General features: G+C 39.1%; 1 protein-coding gene and 1 long non-coding RNA gene across 4 annotated transcripts in view; one reads left to right on the plus strand and one right to left on the minus strand.

Annotated features, from left to right (window-relative positions):
- ESRRG (estrogen related receptor gamma) overlaps positions 1 to 25,847 on the minus strand; it is a 545,400-nt gene that overhangs the window by 511,992 nt on the left and 7,561 nt on the right. For 2 of the 3 annotated variants that reach the window (XM_058165416.1, XM_058165411.1), the window contains exon 2: positions 25,468 to 25,588. In XM_058165416.1, the coding sequence (XP_058021399.1) occupies positions 25,468 to 25,469 (2 nt within the window). In that variant the 5' untranslated portion in view covers positions 25,470 to 25,588. Of the gene's footprint in view, positions 1 to 1,950; positions 2,001 to 25,467; positions 25,589 to 25,847 lie in introns of those variants that run through there. The other variant, XM_058165414.1, reaches the window with a different exon arrangement.
- Positions 1,861 to 14,436, plus strand: LOC131189306 (uncharacterized). Its single transcript, XR_009152972.1, has 3 exons — positions 1,861 to 1,984; positions 7,074 to 7,209; positions 14,357 to 14,436. It is a non-coding gene; the product is annotated as an uncharacterized LOC131189306 (long non-coding RNA).

Below are 25,847 nucleotides of genomic sequence, written 5' to 3' on the forward strand. Positions count from 1 at the left end.
CACCAGTTTTTTCTGACTCTTTGGAGCCCATTACAGCAGTCCAAGAGTAACTTCCCAACTCCATTTTCATATGAAGTTTAAAAAACATTAACCATAAAGGCCCTGGTTATCAACCCTCCTTTCAAGTTACTCAGAAGGCAGGGACAAATGACCATATTTGTTTTCCCCTACATAAACAAAGGGTGTTCTCCTTTGCACACTTGTTTATTTCTTTGATTAATTACTGTACATGCAGATGTGAAGTTTGAGATTTTAAATGATTTCCTTTCGGTGTTAGAAAAGCGTGAAAGCAACAAATAAGAGGGTGCAAAATGTTTTGAACTCCATTTTTGCACATGCCTAAGTTGCAATATATATACATTATATACATATCAAAATGCATGCTTTCATATCACCCTGACTCCAACGACTTTTGAACCATCACCTAAGGAAACAGAAACTGTGAAGCAACTCACAGAAAGAAGGTACTTATATCCCCAACTCATAGCTCCTTAAAAAATGGTTCATTGTACATGCACATATACCTTGTCCATCTTTTCTTTCTGCTTTTAGAGCAGTAATGCTCTTCAAATTAGTGCAAATAATGTATACCATGCATCAGAGAAGGATGAAGATATATTGCCATGATATTAATATGTCTGGTATGGCCATTTTTTGTCCATGTCATACCATAAGCTTTCACTTTAGAAGGGGGTATAAGAACTTCATGCCAGAATCCCACACAACTCTTGATTTTGTGAGCAGCTCTGCACCATTCGTCAGAGCCCAATCTCTCTCTCTCTCTCTCTCTCTCTCTCACACACACACACACACACACACACACACACACCTGTCCCACTTCAGAAAAGCTGAAGTGTACAGCTTCTCCAGTGTACAGCTCAGTTCACATTAAGTTGAAAGCTCATTGTACTGAATGGTATTTATTCCTCAGTTTACAGCACAGAAGCCTAAACAGCCTCAGACAAGCAGCGTCATGTAGCAAAATCGTATTAATAAGCAGAAGAATGGATAGATATATGGAGATAGACAGACTGTTAGATAACAAATGATAATAAATTTCCCGGCATTAACTGGCAGGCCTCTTTGGCTCTTATAAATCACTCTCACAAAGTGTTTTAAGAAAGAAGGAGAGGAAGGGAGGGGAGGGAAGAGAGGCGCTACTATCTCTTCCCGGATTACTGGCCCCATTCGTAGCTTTTCGTGCACTGTTCCGTGTACCAAGGTCCTCGGACGGACCGCTCTGCCCTTGGCAGTAGAGGAGGAGAGACAGTAAAGGTTGCAACCGATTGGCAAAACTGGGGAGAACGGAACTTCTCAGATCCTTGAAAGGAGCTCAAGGAGAAGTGGGACGGGGTACATTCCGGGCAGCAGTACATAATAATAAACAAACGCAGGTATGATTGCCAGCATACCAAACTGGTAGTAGCGTTAAAGTCGTCCTTCGCTCCCATCCTCTTAACTCCCTCCCACCCCGCACTTTACCCCCACCCCCACCCCCCTCCACCCCCACCACATGTTTAATAAAACAATGCTTTTATCACAAAGGGCAAAATCGGAACAAAACCAGCAAGAACCGAAGCTGTCAGGGATACCCATAAACAACAAAAGAAAAGAAAAGAAAACTGCGCTATCCGTTAAAATGGCAAAAAGAGCGAAGGCGAACAGCCGGAGGGGGGGGGGGAGAGAGAGAGAGAGAGAGAGAGAGAGAGAATCAATAATGCCTGGTTGGCAGCTTTGACCCTTTGATTTCCACGAAAAAGAACTGACTCCTAAGCAAGTCCCACGGAAGAGGGTCTGGGGGTCGGAGCGGAGGAGAGGAAGAGAAGTGTAACAGCGCTATCAGCTTCTCCAATTTGTAAAAGGGGTTAAAAAAAAAGGAAATAAAAATGCCCCGGGTGCGATGTTTGCTTCCAGATGTGTATGATGATGTAAGGTCTGGACTCGGTTTACCTGGTCAGGGCAGAACCGCAGGCGGGTTAATCAGGTGAGTCGCCGGGGATTGAAAAGAAGCCGAAGCCGGTTTTTTTGCTAGGAAAGTCTACAACACCATGCAGGGACATTGCAAAATCTTTACACACGCCTCCTTTCACTGGGCTTCCGCGACCTCAGCCGGAGAAGGGGGGAGATGCTGGTCCGAGGCAGCCCGAGCCCCCCTCCTCAAGCAGCTGCCTGGGGATGGGTAAGCTTGCCTGCAGGACAGGGCCCATTGAAACAGCTGCTCCGCATCAGGCGGAGAGGCTGGGGAGGGGAAGAAAGGCGGCGGTGGGCATCCGAGGGATACACGGGCCTCCCTGTTTCCTTGGTAGAGTCGAGCCGCACTCAGTCTGACCCAGGACGTCACTCTGCCTGTCTGTTTTCTCAATGATAACTTGGCAGGAGAAGGGAAAAGCTGCGATCTCCCCCCCACCCCCCATTTCGCGCTGAGATCATGGTTTGGTATGTGTACTTTCTCGCATGCATTCTGAAATATACATACGTACATGGTCGGTGTTCTGTTTTGTGTTTTTTAAAGCTCGGCTGTGCATATTCGGGGGATCATGAGTTGCTTCTCGACTGTATTTGCGTTAATTTGAGTCTGCTTGCCTGCCTGCCTGTATCTGTTGTTTCCTTGCTGCTGTCCTTAAAGGGGCTGGGCAAAGAGCTGGTGGTCCTGGTATAAATTCAATTTTCTTGAAATAAAACAAAATGATGGATAATACTGTCAATTTGTTTATCTTATCTATCCTTTTTAAAGACTGTAATTTATAGCCCACAACTAGAACTTCTCAAAGCATCCAGGTTCATAATGGATCCTTCTACACCCCAGAGACTTGTAGGGAATTGTGTAATCTACACAATTGCAGCCTTCCTCCTGAAACACCCTACAGGTATCCAGAACTGGTTGCAAATTTCTGTTCCACCATGGCATCTGAGCAACTTAGTTTGCCCTCATCCATCTCAAAGCTACCTCTATATATTTGTTTGAGGGGGTCCAGCACCTTTCTGGGTAGAAGATGGAAAGCAGAAGCAGTTATCATCTTATTATCACCATCTGAATCGCTGGCTAACTTCCTCAAGTGATTGCACTGTGTACATTGAAAATCAAGAAACACCTCACTGAATTAAAAAAACAGGGGACACAAACTGGAACTACCTCATATTAAAATGGAGAGAGCGCAGAAACTTCCCAACATATCCTTTTGGTTTGCAAAGTGGTAAATGGGTCTCAAATTCATCCATTCCCCATTGCTATTTTGAGAATTCTAAAATATATTCAGCTGAGAGAAAGATTATTGACCTGAACTTACTTCATGTTCAAGAGGATTTGAACCTAATTCTCTAGTTCTAGTCCAGCATTTAGACACCTCACAATGATTTACGGTACATTATGTAGAATATTTTGGCAAATTGAAGACAATGCCGCAGGAACATGGCCCTGCTCCAGAGAAATGTGGGTCTGTCTGTTTGCCTGCAGAAATATTTAATCTGTGGTCCTCCATCCTCACAATGTGTGTCTTGGTAGTGATGTCAACTTTAACCATCTGATCCACAAAGCAAAGTTATACTGATTTGTAACTTATTGGCAGAACTCCATTTAATGAAAGGTTTTATATATTATAACAAGGAATTAAACTGGTCATTATATATGGTACAACCCATAGGAATTATAGTGTGGGCTTCAACCAACTCCAAATACAAATACAAATGGGGATGCGGGGTGAGGGGAGAGAGAAAGAGAGATAACAGAATAAATAAAGGAATCCAAATACTGGGTATTAAATTATTGTCTATCAAATGGGAACTGTTACTGAAGATCCTCTTGGCATTTTCAGTGCCTTGAAATCTGGCAGTACTGGGAATACTAATAGTTGGGTATAAAATGCCATTTATTGTAAAACAAAATTGCTTCATTAATAGTATTTGCTTTAGACCATCCAAATGATATACTACTAAAACTCTCAGGTCTGTTTGATTGTTTGTAACTTTCAATTGGGCAAAATGGTACATTGTAGGGGAACAATTTTTGAATCACGGTACCTTAAATGGGCTAACTTAAAGAATGAGTCCAAAATCTGAGACCAATAAATCCCAAGGGATTGCAATTTGGCAAAGTTGTGGCTGCTTCAGTGGTGCCGTGACACCACACTGCTGTGGTCAGTCATAGCCACATAATCATCATTTTGGATTTTTCTTGACAAAGAAGATCAATGGGGAAGCCAGCAGGATGTTGGAAATCATTCTCTCTCCCACTCCTTTTTTGCCCATCCATGGTCATTTACTTTCTTTGTTTAGGTAAGGAAATATCTCTCAAACAATGTCCCAAAAAGTCATGGGATGTCTAATTTTTATTAGCATGATGAAATAAAAATATCACTCTTAATTTTCATACTTAATCCTATAGTTCAACATATTAACTGACAGGGGGCAGGGGGACAGCTGAATATTTAAAAAGAAATGGAAATGAGTGCTGTAAAAGTTTTTCTGATAATGTTAGTTTCTTTATACTTACTATAACAGTTATATTAGCTTGTAACTGCTTGTTATCTTCCCAGTTTAGACGCTGATGTCATCAAAGATTATCATATATTAAAGTGATAATTTTTGGAATTATTAAAGAAATAATAGAATATGCAGTGAAATCCTAAGAATTCAGAACACAGTGGGATATTTTCTGTATCACAAGAGCTACTGTTATTAAAAATGCATCAGATATTTAAGTTTTCAGACTATTTAATGTTTCTAAATATTCTTCAGTATCCCAATATACCTGTGAAAACAATAATCAACAACATTTATAAATATATGGTTTTATTTAGAGCTCAATTTGACAGTAATGTACATAGAAATAAATTCCTAATGAAAGTAAATCACCCATATCTGTACATTTATAATCTAATCTTCACTGACCTCCACTGGTAGAAGCCAATCAATTTATCTGCATCACCTGTGCATAATATTTCATATACAAGAAAGTGAGATAATTTCTATAAATTCAGATGATTAACTGACAAATTACAACTATTAATAAAGAAACATTGCTTATCTTCAATTCACATGGTTTCATATAAATAATCAAAAATTTGATGTGAAATAAATCATAACATGTGTAACTTCTTAAACTTGTGTATTGTGAACAATGGTACTTAGGTATTCATGAGCAAGTATGTAGAAGACTAGAACCAAAAATTGTAAGAAACCTGTATGTAGTTCTGTTGTCCAATGGGGATTTGAATTCATATCTCCATGCTTCATTGCTTTAAAACCTGAAGACAGTTTCTGTTACAACCATGAGCATCTGGTGCCTCAGCCAAAAAAAAAAAAAAAGTTAAATATCTTGCTGGATATATGTTATGTTTTGGCTGCATTTATAGCAACTCTCTGGCCAAAGACCACACAAGATGTTCACAGAAATAAAAATGTGAAGAAAACCAATTAGATCCAACTTGCAGATATGATGCCAGTACTAAAATTTGCCCATGAAATCCATTTACAGCTGTTTGAGAACAGAATATAGATAGCTGCATATGAATGGTATCAGTGGTGGGTTTCAAAAATTTTTTACTACTGGTTCTGTAGGTGTGGCTTGGTGGGCATGGCTTGGTGGGTGTGGCTTGATGGGTGTGGCTTGATGGGCATGACGGGAAGGATACTGTAAAATCTCCATTCGCTCCCCAATCTAGGAGAAGGATACTGCAAAATCCCCATTTCCTCCTGATCAACTGGGACTTGGGAGGCAAAGAATAGATGGGCAGGGGGGGCAGTCAGAATTTTTTCTACCGGTTCTCCGAACTACTTAAAATTTCCACTACTGGTTCTCCAGAACTGGTCAGAACCTGCTGAAACCCACCTCTGAATGGTATGTATATCATACATGTACAAGCAGAAATGCTTATGTGCAGGGGTCTTTGGACTGAAACTTATATTTTCTAAAAAAATATACTAATGTCAGAAGTAAAATGTGCATTGCAGTAGACAGAATGGAAGAAAAACAGTTTAAGCAAACATCTTTAATATTTAAGTGGCCTTGATGAACATAGTTCAATCCTCATTGGTCTGTTTATTTCCTTGAAATATATCCATATTTTATTTTCATTAAGTCAGGGCTGGCTTTGGAATATTCACTGAGAATTCTACTTTTAAGACATTAAATATAGTATATTGGTCAATTTAGAAATATGGAAAATTTGTACACTGCTTCTTTAGAAATTGAGATATCTAACCAAAGCATTGAGCAGGGGTTGCTTCAGTGAGGAACTTCAAAGCAATCTGAACAAAGGGTTTAGAGAAGAATGCTAGTGGAACACAAGAGATTTTGCAGTATGAGATAAAATTCTGACAATGTGCAATAAGACAGCTGAAGTCAGAGAAGTATTGCCATAGTGAACAAGAGTTTGAGTAAGATCTGTGTCCAGCTCACATGAACATTGCTTTATGGGAACATTATAAAATTGGAAGTCTGATTCAGTCTAAAGAAGAAATCATTGGCCACCATTTAAAGCACAGTAGAATCTTTATTAAAAGCATGCTGGTGTATTTTACACAGTAACCAAACTGTAGTAGGAATTATATATTTCTGGAAGATGTTAAACGAATCACTAGAATTAAATTCATTCTGAAAAGGAATGAGTGTAAGAAGGGAGGGAAAGCCCTCACATGTTACCTGTAATGCATATTCAAGTTAGAGTAGAGATTATTTTACAGAAGATACATACATTTTTATACAGTTATCAAGCATTCCCCAAGCAGTGTGTTTTCTTCACAGTTAAAGAAATCAGCATTTTTACAGCACCACTGAAAAGGCTTCAGCAGTGTACTTTCAATCTCTTAGCCCCTAAGTGTAAATTGATAATGCTGATTCCAGTGCAGATGCTTATTTGGGGAAATCCTGAATAGCTTTATAGATATTACTACTGTAGTTAGCGTCTAACAACACAGATAAAAACGAACTATTGCTAATGGCTGGCAATGTTAAAGAAAAAAAAATCACTTAGGAGGTATGTGAAGATAGGGTTGCAGAAGAAGCTAACCGAAATCTGAAACATGCAGTAATTATAAATCTCTCAAATTCATTTAAATTCATTTCTTCATTACAGTTTCCTATGTTCAGAAAGAAGTTCATGCACAATCAGCTAATCATCAGAAGGACCAAATAATAGATGAAGCCAGTTGATACCCAATAGAAGACTGGATTTACTGAAACAAATGCTTACTGTTTCTCAGAATTAGTAGGTAAGTTTTATTACTTTTTAACACACGCCCTCCAAAAATTGAACACCTTAATTAGTTGGGTAAGCGAAAATGAACAAAAATTGAAAAAGCTTAAGAATGATAATTATAGTAATGATAATATAAATGTATCTAAGCACAACCTCAAATAGAAATTGTGCAGCTGTGCAGCCTGTATATTTTAACTTAAAATAACTCATGAGCAGTGCAAACTCTTAAAAAGCATGGATGTCATTAAATAGGCTGTAGAAAGTAAAATCAAGTAATACTGAAAAGAGCCTGTGAAAATGATGTGAGGCAAATATTTTGCAATGGATGTACAAAACAAGATCATCCAAATATAGAAAAAAAAATGGGGCAAACATTCAAATAATTAAAATAAGTAAAGGAAATATAATGAAATATGTTGGCTACACTATACGAATGTGTAGCATTGTTTAAAACTTTAAATATCAGTTTTATTCACCACAAAAAGTGAAGTTTTATTTGATTTTCAAGCACACACAAATCCATTGTGGTTTACACATGAGAACTGAAAGAAATCCCTGTGTGCTAGGGATTTACATTGTTTTATTGCAGTGGAGAATAAGATCCATGTTATACCAGTGCCTGACTATAATAAAAAGTTGAAATACAATGGGATGCCTACATAAAGACATACTAGCTGTAGAGACTATGTGAAGTTTCTCAGTTCATCTAGCCTTGTCTGTTCTGACAGGCAGTGGCTTTCCAAATCTTAAGCAGATGTGCCTGTCAGCTCTGTTATCTAAAAGCCTTTTATCTTTGGATGCCACTGTCTTAATTTAGGCTTGACTGCGTACAGTGGATAACATTGTGCCATTTCCCTGCAGATGCTCTACTGGCTTTACAAAAATATTGGATTAGGACACAGAGTCTGAACTGACTTCCAAAATAACTGATATAAGTGGCTACTGAGGGTGGAGTTAAGAGAAAGATTGCATACTCTAGAATATTACAGATGAAAAATAGATGTAAGAAATAATACATATATTAAATAATATGCAATGCATACTGCTAACCAAAGCCAAATATAGAGATGTTAAGAAACGCATATCAGTTGTATATTGTTTTCATGCCAAATTTCAATAGTTTGAGGAAACAGTAAATTACCCTCCATATGTCTACAAATTCATAATCCAGTTATAAATGAGCCGGCATTAAAATGAGTCGGATATATGGAGAACTCCTGTTCAGGATTCTAGTCTTTTCTAAAATATATATTTACAAATAACTGGAGGTGATGAACATATCCAACATACCTTCTTCCTGTTTTCCCCACAACAACAACCCTGTGAGGTGAGTTGGTCTGAGAGAGAGTGATTGGCCCAAGGTCACTCAGATGGCTTTCGTGGTTAAAACACACCTGCTTTCTAACCTAGTGGTGCCTAATCCACTAGGTCAATCTGGCTCTCATAATTTCACTATAATCAAATTATCTCACTATAATCATCTCACTATAATCAGTGTTTATGTACTTTTGTGATGTCTTAATGATCAGAGAGGTACCTGGAACAATGAATAATAGGTACAAATAAATATTGAATTAAAATTATGTGTCACACAGATGCATTAAAACTCAAAAATTAGACCAGAAGTGATATTGTGCTCTTTGCCACTAAATAATGATTAATCGCTAGTAAACTTTCATTATAAGATTTTGATAACATTCCTTATAAAGTAAAATGGCAGGTTCTACTCTATGCTGAAAGAGAAACCAGAAGCTAGTGCTTAGTGTTCTAGCTACAACACTCATAAAAATTATTTTCATGTAAAAGAAGAAGAAATATTTAGATGTGAACTTTGCATATCATGATCAAGCTACATCATTCTATTGGCAATAGTTTCTCCCCTCAGAGATAGAATAATATGAACCATCGATGCTTCACCACTTTCTCAAAGTGATGTGGGAAGAAGAATTATTCTGTTAGGTGTAAATGGTGCCTTTAAAGATAAGGAATAATTAAATACATATTTTCAGGAACCACATTGGTTCTGTTATTGGCAAAAAGATTATGGGTCTTCAAAAAGCATCATGGTGATAGATTTGATTTGTATGGAAAGGATGACCAAAAATGTTTGTGAGATGTTCTCCTTCAAGTGAATTTTTTTGGAATTAGGCATAGTGGACCTTCACTTTGGAGGGTGGGGTGAGATTTGTTTCCTTACATCAGGTAGCAAAATATCTTGAGCCAAGACCTGTCCCAAGAAATAACACGAGATCTTTTTGTCTTTTTTCGTTATAGACTGAAGGTCAAGTACATTTTCCCAGAAAGCTCAATGGCATATGAACACATCCTTTGATATTAGCAAGAGTATCCTTCCAAACAAATGTGTCACCTTGATGCATTGTAATTTAGAGACTTAGTGAACATGATGCAAATATAATTTGGTGTATATGACCTGGATTCCGTAATTGTATTTTCTGATATTTTCCTATCCAGGTAAAATCCTATGAGAAAACAATGGAAAATGAGGGAGTAAAAGATCTATCTGCCTGGTTCCCTTGCTTCTTGCTTCTAGGACCAAATAGGCAGTTCTGTCCTCTATTCTGCCATCTCTAAATAAAAATGTGACCAAGTTTAAAGAGACATAAAAATGTTACAAAGCATGGCATCCTTTTTCAAGCACCATGGCCAGGAGAAAAACATTTTTATAGTATATGCAATCCATGTCCAAGGCAAGTGGAGTAACCCTATTCAGAAAAACACTCCTACCTTCTTTCTGAGATTCCACTTCCTTCTCTATCCTGGTTTTCTATGCTTTCTCACTCCACACAAACTTTCTATTATTATTGTTTAAGCTCAGTTCTCAGTGAGCTTTTTTCTCCTTCTAGAGTTGTATTTTGCTTGCAGCACTTTTTTTCTTCTGATATTACCAGCTTGTGCATAGAGCTTCTTAAATAAAGATTACATTCACCATATATTTGCAAAAGCATATTCTTCAGTCCCTATCTTCTCAGGTAGGAAATAACTAGGATGTCTACCATAGGTAGGGGATAGGTAGGGGCTAGGACAGGGGTCTGCAACCTTAAACACTCAAAGAGACATTTGGACCCATTTCCCACAGAAAAGAAAACACCGGGAGCCACATTGAGCGTGGCCAACTCAATGTCATTCACTTCCACCAGTCACATGACCCCCCCAGCCACGTCTACCCAGCTGGTTATTAGGGCACAGAACTCATTATTAAAAAACACTGGAAACCACAAAATTCCTTTGACATATCTCTCTGTCCCCCTCCCTCCCTCCCTCCCTCTCTCTCCCCCCCCCTCTCTGTATCTCTCTATGTCTCTCTCCCACTCTCCCGCCATCACCCTTACCTTCTCAGGCGAGGAGTGACTGGGAGGGGAGGGCAAGGGGTGGGGCCAGCCAATGGTGGGATCACCTGACAGGGAGCCACAGCAGAGGGCCCAAAGAGCCGCATGCGGCTCCGGAGCCGCAGGTTGCTGACACCTGGGCTAGGAGGTAGTGTTGTGTTGTGTTTTTTTCTAATTGTCTCATCCTTTAAAGCAGCTTTCCTTAAGGTTTGGATCAGCAGTGGGTTTCGAATGATCTTACTACTGGTTCACCCCGCATGTGCCCAGTTCGCACACACCTGCCTTCTGCGCATCCACTCCACCTTCTGAGCATTCACTTTGCTTGCGCGTGTGCCTTCCGTGCATCCACCTGGCCTCAAAAAACATGCCTAAATAGGATGGCATAGAGCCGGAGGGGCAGGCCCCCTGCGATTTCCGCTACCGGTTCGGGGAAATCAGTCTGAACCAGCTGAATATTACCTCTGGTTTGGATGGTACCTATCCCTACTAGTACTTAAAAAACAAGACTCCTGCTTGAACATGGGGTTGGACTAGAAGGCCTCCAAGGTCCCTTCTAGCTCTATTCTGATTGAAGTTAAAAGAACTCTTCCATAGGATCAGCTCTTTGAGGTAGGAAACTGACATCACAAGGATTCCAGTAATGCTACTTTCCTGTTATAGGGAACAATGACAGAATCTTGAAAACCTGTCAGAGTTTCTCTCTGTTCCCCCTTAAAGCAAAAAAAAAAAAACATCATCAGGGTGGACTTATTTTGAACTTCTTTCCTAGGGCTTTCCATTTTCCCAGGATTACTGTTTTACCTGCTTTAATGGCTTCCAAGGTCATCTCTACATTTCTTTATACATAGAGTCTTAGATTGGTAAAGATTGTTGCCATATGCTGAGTTGGATTCTGGTGTTCTTGTTTTAATGAAATGATAGGGCTTGTTTTGGAATGTGTCCAAATATTAAGACTGTAAACAACTAAGTAAATTAAAATGCCAAATACTATTCAATATAAGTTGGTGTAAAATGAGGCAAGAGAGTAAAATCCTAACTCACATATGTACTGATAGAATCTGAGCTAGTAAGTAGGTAAGGGTTATGGTACTGTGATAGACCATTTGATACAGTGTAGATTGAGCAAGTGGCAAGAGTGAAAAAGGAGGAAAAACCCAATAACTAATTAGCAGTCAGCGGGGAAAAGTGCCTATTATTTTCTAGAATATATAGCAATAGCAATAGCTTAAGACTTATATACTGCTTCATTAGTGCTTTACAGCCCTCTCTAAGTGGTTTACAGAGTCAGCATATATGTGGGTCTTCATTTTACCGACCTCAGAATTTAACCAGAGTTTAAATTGTAGTCCCTGCATTTTGGAAGAGTTCTGAATGAAATTACAAGACTTGTATCTGTGGGAAGGGAATCAGGGGTAGCTTATAAAAAAGCTTTGAAGGGGACTACAACATTCTGCATGATACAGCAAAACTATCTAGAAAACATTTTATCCCCTAATCCAATGAACTGAACAATAAGTGATTCAGGACAACTAAAAGGAAGAACTTCATATAATATACAATATAGTAATATTATGAGATTTACTAAAATATGCAATATTGGCCCCCAATTTCAATCAAATTGGGAAATATATGTATCAGAGTATCCTAGACTTTATAGCTGTATGTTAGCTCCAGTATCAAAAGGCAGTCTGCTTCTGAATAATATCAATGTTTATGGATCCAGGATGATAGCATGCTATAATTTTACTGATATACCATACTTCTCATAGGTTATTAGATAGCTACCACCAGATCTCCTAATAGATAAGTAAGGGATTTTTTTTTTTGTATACCTCAGTTGTGTAACCTTGGGTACAACAGAATTTGTTTCTCCAGCTGATATTATTAAAATGATGACAGTATAACTGGGTTTGATTTTTACAGGTGGACATCAATTAGTGATTGCCTTATTTAATAACTCTTTGCCATTAGAATGATGATGAAAAAGTAACTCTATAACCCAGGTGTGTCAAACTCATGTTGTCACGGCGGTGACACATGATGTATCAGGATTTTTTTTCCCTTCGCTAAACCAGACATGGGTACGGCCAGCTTGTGACACCTCTGGTCTGCGGGCCAGGAGTTTGACAGCCCTGTTATAACCAGTCTTTGTGTTTATGACCTTTGTAGCAGGGGTAAAATCTAAAAATTTTCCCTACCGGTTCTGTGGGCGTGGCCAATAACAATAAATAATAACTGGGTGGGTGTGGCCAATAACAATAAATAATAAAAATAATAAACAAAGTATACAAAGTAATAAGAGGTACCAAAAACCAACTTTCACACTTTACACACACAAAACACAACACAACTGACTCACAGACAATGTAAAAGCAGCTGCACTTCACCCAAAATGGCCCCTGCAACAAGCAGGAACCTCACACAGCCACAAAAAGCTCAAAAACCGACTTTCACACTTTACACGCACACAACACAACACAACTGACTCACACCCAATGTAGAAACAGCTGCACCTCACAGCTTTGTGAGATTTTGTGTGTTTGTGTAGTTAGAGTGAAACACTAAAGAAACACACCAAATCTCAGCTGCACAAATATTTTATTTTATTATTTTATTTTATTTATATTTTTAGATCAGGGGTCTCCAACCTTAGTAACTTTAAGATTTGTGGACTTCAATTCCCAGAGTTCCTCAGCCAGCAAAGCAGGCAGATTGAGTTGCTCACTGAGGAAATGGATTGCAGGCAGGCAGATTCAGTTGCTAGCTGATGCAACTGATGTAAAGCATGGCTTTGCAAGCCCGAAAGAAGCAGCAATAAGGCAAGTGGGGACGGGGCATTGGGTGGGCATGGGTGGGGACTATTGTAAGAGGTTGTTAAAAATGATTTTAAAAGCCTGTGATGATTAGGAAACTCAACTGGGATCGCCAGAGGAAAAAAAGATTTTAAAAGCTCCTCTGACGATCCCAGCTGAAGTTGCCTCATAGCAGCCCAGAATCTCTTAAAATAATTGTTTTAACAAGCTCTTCAGCTGAAGAGCTTGTAGAAAACATGTTTTTTTAAGATTCTGGTGATGAGGAACTCAGTTGGAATCGCCAGAAGAGCCTTTTAAAACCTTTTTTTACAAAAGAATTTAAAGGATTCTGATGATCCCAGCCGAGTCGCGGGATCATCAAAGGCTTTTTTTTTTTACTTTTAAAGGCATATTTTTGGCTGAAGAAAAGATGCTTTTAAAAGTAAAAAAAAAAACCTCAGTACAGGCAGGGGGCAGGGGGCAGGGGGCAGGGCCAGGGATTTTTACTACCGGTTCATCGAACCACCAGCCGCCATTGCTGCTGGATTGGGCGAGCCGCTCCGAACCGGGAGCATTTCACCCCTGCTTTGTAGGTCTGTAAAGCAAAGGAAAGTTGATAATAAACTGAACTGTGGTTTTACTTAGTGATTTAGTGACACTTAGTTTAACAACTCAGATGCTAATCCCAACTGGTAGCTAAAAAGGACTATCTGTATATGGATACCATATATTCTTTGCTGCTCTTGTTCTGCTTGTTCAAAAGAAATTCCAAGGCTCAAGATTTCTTATATGTAATCTGTTTTGCATAGGTTTTACTTGGTGTCTCACAGTATTCTAATAAAAAAAGGAAAGTAAATTTTATAAGCCTGAATCTTGCCTGTAGAAGATGCAAGGAAGAAAACATGGAAAGAATCAGAGGACTATCAAACTGATAAAGTGCTGGATTCAATAAAGTAACAAAAGAACTTGGATATTAATTTTAAATGGATATTACAACATTACTTTTTTATTTCTCTTTCAGATTTTTCCACATGAAAGGCAGCAGTAGCAACCAAACAACTACTTCAGTCTGACTTAGTAGCTACATAAATAAAGCTGAAGAACATACTTTGAATTTCTAACTCCAAATCCATTTATTAAAAAATGTTCAATTTCCAGCAAAAGTCAGTTGGTTCCATTTTTTAGATTTTTTTATTTAATATGTTTAAAACCCAAAATGTGATTTAGAACAGGGGTCCCCAACCTTTTGGACCTCAGGGACCACCATTTAAAATCCCGCGGACCACTAATATGAATCCAGTGCACCACTTGCTGAAGCGCCTGGACTCCCAGTGATGGGATGGGGACCTTCAGGCATTGTCCCTCCTCTTTCTTTCGCCCCCCTTTCCTCTCTCTCCCACTCTTTCTCTCTCATTCTCTCTTTTTCTCTCCCCCCCTCTCATTCTGATTCTCTCTTTCTCTGATTCTATTTCATTGTGTCTCTCTCATTCTCTCATTCTCACACTCTGATTCTCTCTCTGATTCTGATTCTCCACATGCCCCTTTTAGAACCAGGCGGCTTCGAGCAAGAGCTGTGAAGAGAGCAGCCCCCCGGCAACATCCCCGGGGAGGCAGGCAAGCCGGGCAGTGGAACGCCCTTTGAGCTTTCCCTCCAGCTGAATAAGTAGCCCAGAGACTCTGGGAGGAGAAGGGCAGAAGCAGGAGGGGGGGCGGAGTGCTCCGGAGAAACAAGGCGCACCAGGAAGAACCGCTGCCTGCTGCACTGACCTCGTGAAATTGAGGTGGGGGGGGTTGATACTTAATGCAAGACATCCCCCTTCGGGGGAGGCGCACTTCTTCCAAGGAGGCGGTGCTCTCTCTCTCTCTCTCTCATTCTCTCTTATTCTCTTTCTCTGTCTCTCATTCTCTCATTCTGATTCTCTCTCTCTTTTTCATTCTCTTTCTCATTCTCTCTCTTTCATTCCGTCTCTTTTTCTCTATTTCATTTTGCGTGGCATCAGCATTCTGCCTTGGTATATTTGCCCAGCCAATGGAGCAAAGCAGCCCTCGTCTCCTGCCGCTTGGGGCTCAAAGCTGTAAACGGCATCTGATCAGGGGACACCAGATCACGTAAGTTCTCGTCTCTTGAGGAGCCCAGTCGAAGTTTTCTGCACCGCTTCAGCGAGTGCTCCTCAAGAGATGAAAGCTTGCAGGGGGCCGATCTGGCAAAATTCAGCTGTTTCCCAGACCGGTCGCTATTTACGCTCCAAGTCTCAAGTGGCAGGAGACAAGGGCTGCTTTGCGCCACCGGCTGGGCAAATATACCAAGGTGGAATGCTGATGCTGCGCAAGTGCAAGTAGCGCTTTTGCTCCCACAGCTTCCAGCCATCACAATCACTGCTTCAGCCCACCTGCACTGCAGCTTTCTCCACCAGGGTGCACTGTAAAAAAATATGAAGATTTCTCCACGGACCACCAAAATTTCCTCGCAGACCACTAGTGGTCCGCTGACCACCGGTTGGTGACCGCTGATTTAGAATGAATATGAATACTTCGTCTTAGTTATCATCCATGGACAGCTGTTAGTTTTGTCTTGGGAGAAATGCCCATGAAAATATCACTCAAAGGCTACATGCAAAAGAAACCCAAGCAAATTCAAATTTTCCCTTCAGTTAGAATTTCCTTTGAGAAAAGAAATTGATTGTGTTAATTTATCTAGGCTTTGTCTAGACTTGTTTCTGCTAGATTAAGTTGCCTTCTATCCAGTTAAGGATCTGTTTAAGGAGTAATAATTTATGCCTTGCTGTGAATGCTCAACTTGGGTAGTTGTGGGTTAAGGCTGAAAATTTTCTTCATAAACCAAAATCATAAATTTTCCCAAGTTTAAGCATCCCATATGTAGGTGGCAGTTATGTGGAGGACAGCCATAAAATCACATAGAAAATTCCAATCTTTGGAATTGGTCATCTGAATTTTTGTGGTCCAAATATGTTGGCCTATCATTCCTATCCCACTTTATTAAAATTATATGCCCCTCCATCTACTATCCAAACTTTAATCCTTATATTGAATTTTTTGTGCTGAGATTACTTTTGATGACTTTTGGATACACCCAAATGCAAAAAAAATATGTTAATGAATTTATATTGGGATAAAATATTAAGCCCCCAAATTATCGAGCACAATATTTTTTTGTAATTCTATATCTGAAATAGTTGGCATCTATCAGATATATGTATCTGTCTAACTACCTAGCTATGATAGTCAACAGTCTAAATTATACTTAGGTGGCAGCCCCTGAATTCTGCTAAACTCTTGAATACAAGTAGTAACACTTCGAGTCTTTCCTGCTATAGTTAACTTTCTGTAGTGGAGGATCCATGGCGAGGATGTTCCTCCCACCCATGTCAGTGATTACGTGCAGATGCAACACGTACCATCTTTTATTTTTAATATACAAGAGTTATTTAGACTATTAAAAGCTTCTTTCTAAAAGATATGCCCACGTTTGAAACCAAATAAAACTTGGAGAAAATGTGATTCATATAGGGAGAAAAAATAATAAAGAGAAAACTTTCTCCTATCACAGAGATATATACAACTCTAAAAGGATAATCCCATTCAACAATGAAGATAACTGGAGATGAAATATATGGATGGATCTCTTGCTGCTGAAAAGAAAAAAAAAAGAATATTTGCTATGTCTTATTGAGGCTCCCAGTGACTAAAAGCGGCTGCAACTAATGCTGAACGCAGTGATTCAAAAAGAACAATTTCTTTGGCTGTCCTGCAAAAATCAATTGAAGGGGTGCTGGTGCCAAAATTTGCAAATCAGAGTACAGGAAATACTTATCAAGACATAAATATCCTCCCCCCAGAAGCAATGCAAACAGGAATCTTATATATCTATTTTGTTCGGGGTAAATTTGAAAACCATTTTTTTCATGGTGCTAGGCTGAAGTATAACAAGCAAAGAATCAGATGTTTGAAACTGTCTGGTATGCTTGAGATAAATCTTTAGAGCCTTCTTGACATCAAACGTGCCCTTTCTCCACAGACGTAAGGGGATGCAGACAAAAAGTGGATTAAACCATTTCTTATATTCTGTGGATTAATATGAAGGCAGAATCTAAACATAATATTATAGAACCTGTATGAAAAATATACAGTTCCCCTATAGCCAACAAGTTTCCTATCTTTGAGTTCCTGCAAGCTGATGACCTTAGCCATCAAAAATAAAATGCAATGTTATAGAGGACAACACTACAAAAAACAGAGTAAAAAAAGGTTAGTGAGCTAATGCTTACATTCTACTTCAAATAAAGGCAAAAATAAAACTGAAATTAAGGAAAATATAGGATGAGGAGAGGGAAAAAATAATAGCATGTCATAGAAGGGTTACAAATAACATGTCAATAAAGCAAATTAAGTAAATATTACAATGTTGATGCAAAGACCTATAATATTATCATGGGTTCTAGTTGAAGCTATATAATATGAAGAATTTATTTTATTGTAAATCTAGAAATATCTTTTAAAACTATGTTAAGGAAAAGAAGGTATTCATAAGTCTGATATTCTGTCCTGTCATACTTTATATCAAACAATGTCCCAAAGGTACCGTATTTTTCAAAAGACAACTGCCTTTTGTTTTTGCTTGAAGACATTTCACTTCTCATCCGAAAAGCTTCTTCAGTTCTGGATGAGTATAACCATCCAGAACTGAAGAAGCTTTTTGGATGAAAAGTGAAATGTGTCCAAGCAAAAACAAAGAAAGTCCAGTTGCCTTTTGAAAAAGCACCTTTGGGACAACCATGACCTGGCTGACTGAGAATCCCCATAGATACACCATATCAAACAATGATTTCCTATTGCACCTTATAATTGTAACATTAACATGTGTATCATCATTAGGAAAAAAACCTGTCCAATTGATTTTGGTCATGTGCCATGAATTTGTGTCAACTTTTAGCAGCAAGTAAGCATCTGTATTGGGCAGCAGTGATATAGGATATATAGGATATATAGGATATAGGATATACAGGATATATAGGCAAATAAGAATGATAAAGACTTTCTGTATACTTTACGAATAAAGACAGAAGTAGAATCCAGAGATTGTTGGTTCTGCTTTTATCTGAATGAAATATTAGCCTTATTATTTTCATTAATCTGAATGAAATACTAACCTTAACCTATCATTTCATAAAATATCAGTGGGATTATTTTGATTTACTATGGCTAAGATTGTGTCTAAACTCTGGTTAAAAGCTGTGGAGGATTAAAATTACAGAAAAAAAGTTTCCAAAAGTTTGCAGCATTTACTATGCACATAGAATGCATCTAACAGCAAACCACCATCTAAGAACAAGCAAGGTAACTGCTTCATCTCACTTTCTTAGCAGTGTTGTCATTGCTAGAGAGCAAGCAGCACAAAGAAGCAATTTTAACCATGCCCAGAAGAAGGAGTAAAAAGGCACACAGCATTGGCAATCAAGATGTGAATGAAAATGTAGACATTTGTGCAGATTAAAACAATGAGATAATAAGTAAATTTTGAATGCAGCAACAATTACATTATGCTATACATGGCAAAGTGATGTAATATAGACAATTTATTGCTGTCACCTTTGTAATGTCTCATTTCTGCTTTGCTTTAGGTTTATAGATTATGTGGGATAAAAATATAATTTCAACCATGGAGAGTTTTCGGATAAATGACCTCATACTTGGAATGTTCTAACTGGAAATAGAATGGTCCCAGTCCACAGAATCAATTATGTGTCTGATATATCTCACCTTCCGTTACGCTGTCCAAAGAATTAAATAACAATCCATAATTAATTATGCAGATGTAAATTTCTTTGGGGCTAACTTAATAATGTTCTATTATAATAAAGTATAAAAATAAAAATAATAGGATTACTTTCTATTATATATAAACATACTTCATTTAGATTAGTCATATTGTATACTTCTTTTGGCTCACTAGGTCTGTATATTAAAGAACAGAAACATAGAAACATCAATAAAGGGAAATATTTATAACTCAGAGTTGAAATGAGGGGACCTTGGTGCTCTGTGAGCTTACTTGTTTTCTTGCAAAAATGGGTAGATTAGATAGTGAAATGCCTGCAAGAAAACAACCAAGCTCAGAGAGCGCCAAGGATCCCTCACCTTCAAAACATAGAAAACTGACAGCAGAAAAAGACCCAGTGCTCCATCGAGTCTGCCCTTTGAGTTTTTTGTTTGTTTGTTTTTTAATTATTATTTTTTTTTATCAAAGCCTCATTGTATCATGTATAAAAATAATACAGGTAGTTTGAAGTTACAACAGCACTGAAAAAAGTGACGAGATTATTTTTCACACTTATGACCTTTGCAGCCCCAGCACAGGTGAAATTCAGCCGGTTCTATCTGGCTCGGGTAGTGGCGGCTGTGGGAGGCTCCGCCCACCCACACGGACATCATGACGTTGCTTTTTTGCAATAATTTTAAGCTTCTGAGCGTGCGCAGAAGGCTTTGCGCATGCACAGACAGCGTGCGCACATTTGCAAACCGGTAGGAAAGGCAAGCGAATTTCACCCCTGATCCCAAGTCATGTGATAAAAATTGAGACACTTGGCAACTGACTCATATTTATGATGGTTGCAGTGTCCTGGTGTCTTGTGATCACCTTTTGCGACCTTCTGACAAGCAAAGTCAACGAGGAAGCCAGATTCGCTTAACAACTGTATTGCTTACTTAACAACTGCAATGATTCACTTAGCAACAGTGGCAAGAAAGGTTGTAAAATGGAGCAAAACTCACTTAGCAACAGAAATTTTTGCTCGGTTGTGGTCATAAGTCAAGGACGACTTGTACTAGATAAAAACGGCTGAATAAGTTTAAAGGTTGTTGCTAATCAATATTTTCTACTAACCCATATTCTTCTCTGTTGATTCAGACTGAAATCAAATGGATACAATTTGCAATTCTCATACCACATGGCATATTGAATTTTGTGCATGTGTGTGTGTGTGTGTGTGTGTGTGTGTGTGTGTGTGTGTGTGTATGTTTTGCAAGGCCTCAATTCAGATATATAAAACCTTTCATTAAAAAAAAGTTTAAAATTCCATATGCATTTAAATTATTTTCTCTATATCTGGAGTTTTTACCAAACTTTACAGTTTGATCATTCAGTAACTGATCTTTTATCCAATGGCATCAGCCATATTCAACAATGTGGTGCAAATATTTGAAATTGCCCAACTGACAAGCCAACTAATATATCAGCACTATTTTGTTTCTATACCATAGATTTGCAATTATTATAGCACTTGGTAAACTCCTCCATACAAGTAGTATATACAGTAATGGTACACTTTGAAGCTCTTATTCTTCAAAATACCCACTTGTTATCTCAAGAATGTTTTGCGGTAATTCGTTACATGTTCTTCAGCAATTCAGTAACAGAAAATTTTCCACTAATGCTAGATTTTTATACTGGAAATTATTTAATTATTGCATGAAAAATCCCAGTAATCCCAGAATACCTCCCTTTAAACTTTTTTCCTTTAATTTAAAGAATTCTTTTACTATATCTATCTATGCTCTTTTAGCTAATATTAACATATGCAGTCCCGTTTGCTACCTTTAAAAACATAAAAACTTTTAAAAAACAAGTTAGTCATTTGGAGCTACGTGTACTGGATATGAATGTTGAATTGAAAATATGCAGGAATAAGGGGAAAAAAACCAAAACTATATGATGGACTCATTTACAAAATTTGGAAAATTTATAAAAATTGCAAGCATTAAAAGTATTCATGGGTTAAAATGCAGCCTTGAGATTTTGGGTTGCCAAAATAAAGGGCAATGTTATTTTGTTCATTTGTTGGACTTTGAAGGCAGATTGCCAAATATAAAAGGGGTGTGTGTGCGATTGTAAAATGCCTCAAATATCAGAGAACAGTTTATATACTGCTCATTTGTGATATTTGATTGAAACCATTCGTGTGCTCACTTCTTGACTGTTGAGTTGATAAAGGCAGACTAAACTGCAAAAAGTAAGCTTCTTTATGACATTGCTTGCTATAGAAATTTCTAAAATAATTCCCTAGATTTTGTGGGTGGGGGTGTTTTGGTGTTTTTTTTTTTTGGGGGGGGGGGGTTTGGTGAGGAAGACAGCACATTCGTATTACTTATTTTTGTGCCTCAGGACATAAAATGAGGAATGAGGAGGCTTGTTTTACATTCTAGTTGATCCTTATGACTGAACTTTTTGAAAAAGTTCTTTTGAAAAAAAAAATTCACAAAAAAGTGCTCCATATATCTTAACGTGAGCCATCAATAGATTCTAAATAAAATTTTGTACGCCACCCCTCAAAATATAGTTACACAAATGCAAAAATAACAGCTGGACAAATGAGAGACCTTTGCACTTATTTCTTCTAGTGTTAATATCTCCTGAACACTTTTTCCTGATTATATGAAGAATACCTTATGATAATTCTACAAAATATCTCTTCACCCGTGTCTTTTCATTTGAATCTGTTGGATTATATATGCATCACCACACATCTTACAACATCCAACAGACCTAATTTGATATCTTAATAATGATATAAAGTTATAGTTGCATATGTGAGAGGGCATAATCTTGTATCAATCTGTAATTTTAAATGTCTGAAAAGCCAAATAGTCCAAACCCTATAAATTCAGAATGGTCACACTAAAAGTTTACAAACATGTACAAATGGATTGTTGATGATAGAATTACTGTGATTATGTTCTTCTGATGCAAGTGTTGAAATGCACAAATGAAAATCACCCTTTGAAACTGCTATTTGTCTTGGGAGAGGAAATTTTGAGTGATTGGAAAGAGGGTGGTTTTTAGGGACTTATTTTTAAAATGGAATTCAAAAATGAGATCATGGATGGAGGAGGAGGAGGAGGAGAAGTGGGGGGGGGGAATTAGAAAGGTCAAGGCTTCCAAGAAGACTGATAAATTTCTGCAGGGAAATCAAAGTTTTAGAAAGTAGATCAAAAGGGATGGAAGACATGGAGAAGAATTGGCAAAGAGTGCTTCAAACATGTATGTAAAATAACTAACAATTGAAAAGTGGAAGATTTTGTATTGGAGGTAACCTTATGTAGGGAATAACAGAGATGACTTTGGAGAAGATATGTAGAGAGATTGCAGACAGTCCTTTCAGGAAGGCCAGTTCAGGAAACAGACGCCACAAGAAGCATAGAAACTCTATTGATATAGGCCAGAGTAACTGAAATTTGAAAGCCTGGCAACCTTTCTCATTTGCTCCTTTTTATATCAAAGACAGTCAAAGTAGAATCCTTTTAAATTTCTTTCTAACACCTTCTTTCCTTCCCAGGCTTAATTCATATTTTGCTAACGGTGTCTACATATGTTCCCCAAGGTTATCTCTTTGCTTCTTTACACTTTATTACAAATTAAAGTTCATCTGTTCATCACACAATGTTGGTACAATAAAATTGCCCCCAATAACAGGATTGCATGTAATCACAAGATTGAGGTTGGTTGGGCTGGTTGTATGTCAGCAGCAATGAATACATAAACCTTCCATTAATACTTTCCTATTGTACAACATCGCATGGCAACGTATTTCAATTGAGAGAAAACACATTTGTCTGTAAGTCGTTAACATTAAATTGAGAAGAAACCAGAAATAGCTCAAAAGTTCGCAAAGGTAGTAATAGTAAAAAAAGTATATTTGCTTATTTAAAAAGCACAGAAGATGTATACTGAAAACCTTTCAGAGTTTAATTTATCAAAATAAGGCATTCTTGTGACTTTGTTTTGGAAGCTGACAAAAGGATGGAGGCTTAATGGCTACATGTTACCTACCCGATAATATTTGCCTGCTACAACTCTGGACTTACACTTCACTTGTGTTTGGGTAAATCTGAAATAGTATTAGATGCTCTGCAGCATAACAACACTTAGAACAAAAGTTACTACTATTTGAACAAATATTGAAGCACATTGACTTTCTATTGCTAAATTAGAATTGAGGGGCAATTTTTAGTTAATCTTTAGGATGGAGGGTTGGAAAAAAAATTCTTCCAAAGGCCTTTTCCTCTGCTGAATTACACTGCTATCCACCTATTCTTCAGCTGGCAGAAAAATGTACTGGCATGAAATTTGCTGTTCCCACTTCTGATCACTATCCTGCTTCTATTTACAGTTACTGCCAGTCACCTGACTTTCTTCCAAGGTGACAAAACCTAACAGATCTTATACACCTTGAGGCTGCCCTTGTACGCTGTTGGAATAAAGGAGAAAATATTATTTTAAGACCAGTCCAGCTAAGGACAATTTAGACCATTGGCTGCAGATGAGATAAAGGCAAACTCACTGGGTCAAAGCAGAAAACAGGCTTTGCCAGGGCATGTTTGTGCCATGTTTAGGTGCAAGTGGGGACATGACCTCAAAGTCTTGTTCCTTGCCTGTGTACCCTAAGCTATTTTTTTTTGGAAGAAACTGCAATTTGCTTTAATTTTCCTTGTTTGCTGTAACCTTGACTTTTTATTGACAAAACAGAAAATGCTATTTACTATTCTATATATTTCAAGTGACATGCTTACTTTCCATCCTGTCTCCTTCAGCTTAGAGAAGAGGCTACTCGCAAATCCACCTTGTTTTACCATCCTACTAAAATGTAAAACTTAAAGTTTATAATGGATGGCCCTGACAGCTATATTTCTATACCGCAGGAAAGACATTATTACCAATCTTACCAAACGCCTTCACCCTATTTAACGTCAGCGCATCTCTAAGAAAAAAATATTGGGCGGGGAACTATTTCATTTCATAATGAGTCTTTAAAATAAGAGCTCCTCATTTCTGCCCCGTGATCCATCGGGTTCCTTGCGCTATAATTTTAATAAGGGCGACCCCAAAGATCAGCGAAATAAAGTTTTGCCAGAAGCCCGGCCTCGCCAATCTAACGGGTCAGCAAACGCCCCGGCTTCGCGTCCTCCCCACCCGAGAGAGGACAGGCGAGGGCTCGCAGGGGGCCGCGGGAAGCTGAAAGGCTGCCTGCTTGCTCGACCGTCGCTCACGGAAACGGAGGCTTTTCCGTCGCCTATAAATGGCCTTGGATCGAAGTCACTTTTTCCACTGGAGGCAGCAAAGTTCGAGCGGAGCCCCAGCAAGTTGCTGCTGCTGCTGCTATTTTCTGGGACTGCGCTGGCCCCTCCGCTATGCGCCTGAGGCACTGAGACCCTCCTCCCGCGCGGAATGCCCATCTCGGAACCTCCAGCCCAAGCAAGCCCCATCCTCTCGCTGCCGAGACCGTGCAAGGGCAGGCAGAGCAGCACACGGGGCACTCTTGCCGCTCCTCCGCTCTTAAGGACAGAGCTGGGATCCAGGGCACCCTGCCGCTGCAGTGGGTGGATTTTAGGCCAGGCTCAGCTCAGTGGGCTGCAAGCCCGGGTCCTTCGCTAGCAAAAGCCACCCCCGTCCATCCGCCCCTCCCTTCCTCCCTTCCTCCCTTCCTTCCCCAGTCCAGAATTCTCTGGCTGGCAGTTGGTTACTATCCCACGGCCGCCTTGACCAAAGCCGCATTTCCCGGCCCCTGCAAGATTAGCATCCCCTCCGGTCTTTCCCACGCGCAAACCGGCAATGTGCACGAGACGTAAGACCGACAGAGAGAATCTTCATGCCCCTTGCCGGAAAGAGCCACTGTAATGCCCCTTCTTCCTTTTTAAAGAAATCGACCAGGTTCCTTAGCTGAAATGTTTGCCTGCCTTGTAGCTCCCATCCCGGGGCAGCTTTCTTCAAAGACTCTGGTGTGGGTTTCCCTCCCCCCCCCCCAGCTCCGTGACGTTCGGTTTTAAGAGGTGAAAAGCTCTGCTCTTTGAAACTGCAAACTTGTGGTCGGGCTAATTCTAAGTCGATGTGGATTCTGGATAAAGCATTTCGCATCGCAAACTTTCTGTTCGTCCTCTCCATTCACCTCCGTTCTCCCTGCTCTGCTCCCGACCACATTGCTTTCGACTAGATCAAAGGCAGTAGCCAAGCTGTTCGTAAATGTCGCTGAGGGCACCGCAAGAAAGAAGGGCTGAAGTCAAATGGGAGAGCGAGTGCAAGTCAGCGCAAGATCCCGCGCTAGATCGCGGACCGGTACTCACATGACTGTGGGATGAGCAACTTGCCTGGGGCCGGAACCTCTGCAGCTCTAGGCTTGATGGGGTCGTGGTTCCTCCGTGCTGTTTCCGCAGCAAAGAGATGATAAAGCTGCACTCCCGGTTACTTTGAGAAGGGGAAGAAATACGGGAAGACTAGTTATATTCAAGGTTCTAGCAAACTGTATTTTTGCACTGCAAAGGAGAGAGAAGGAATTATTTTGCGGTGAAAAAAACCATTTTCTTGAGTGTATCTGGGTTCCCACCGCCCAACAGCACATAGGCAACAAAGTTTCTTTTCGTTTCTGTATTCCTGAAGCTGGCGATAACTTTTTAGTGCAAAAGTTTTCAATAAAAGAGTGGAAAAGGTCTATGAAGAGTCTGAA

This window comes from Ahaetulla prasina, chromosome 1, assembly GCF_028640845.1.
Source record: "Ahaetulla prasina isolate Xishuangbanna chromosome 1, ASM2864084v1, whole genome shotgun sequence".
Taxonomy (NCBI): domain Eukaryota; kingdom Metazoa; phylum Chordata; class Lepidosauria; order Squamata; family Colubridae; genus Ahaetulla; species Ahaetulla prasina.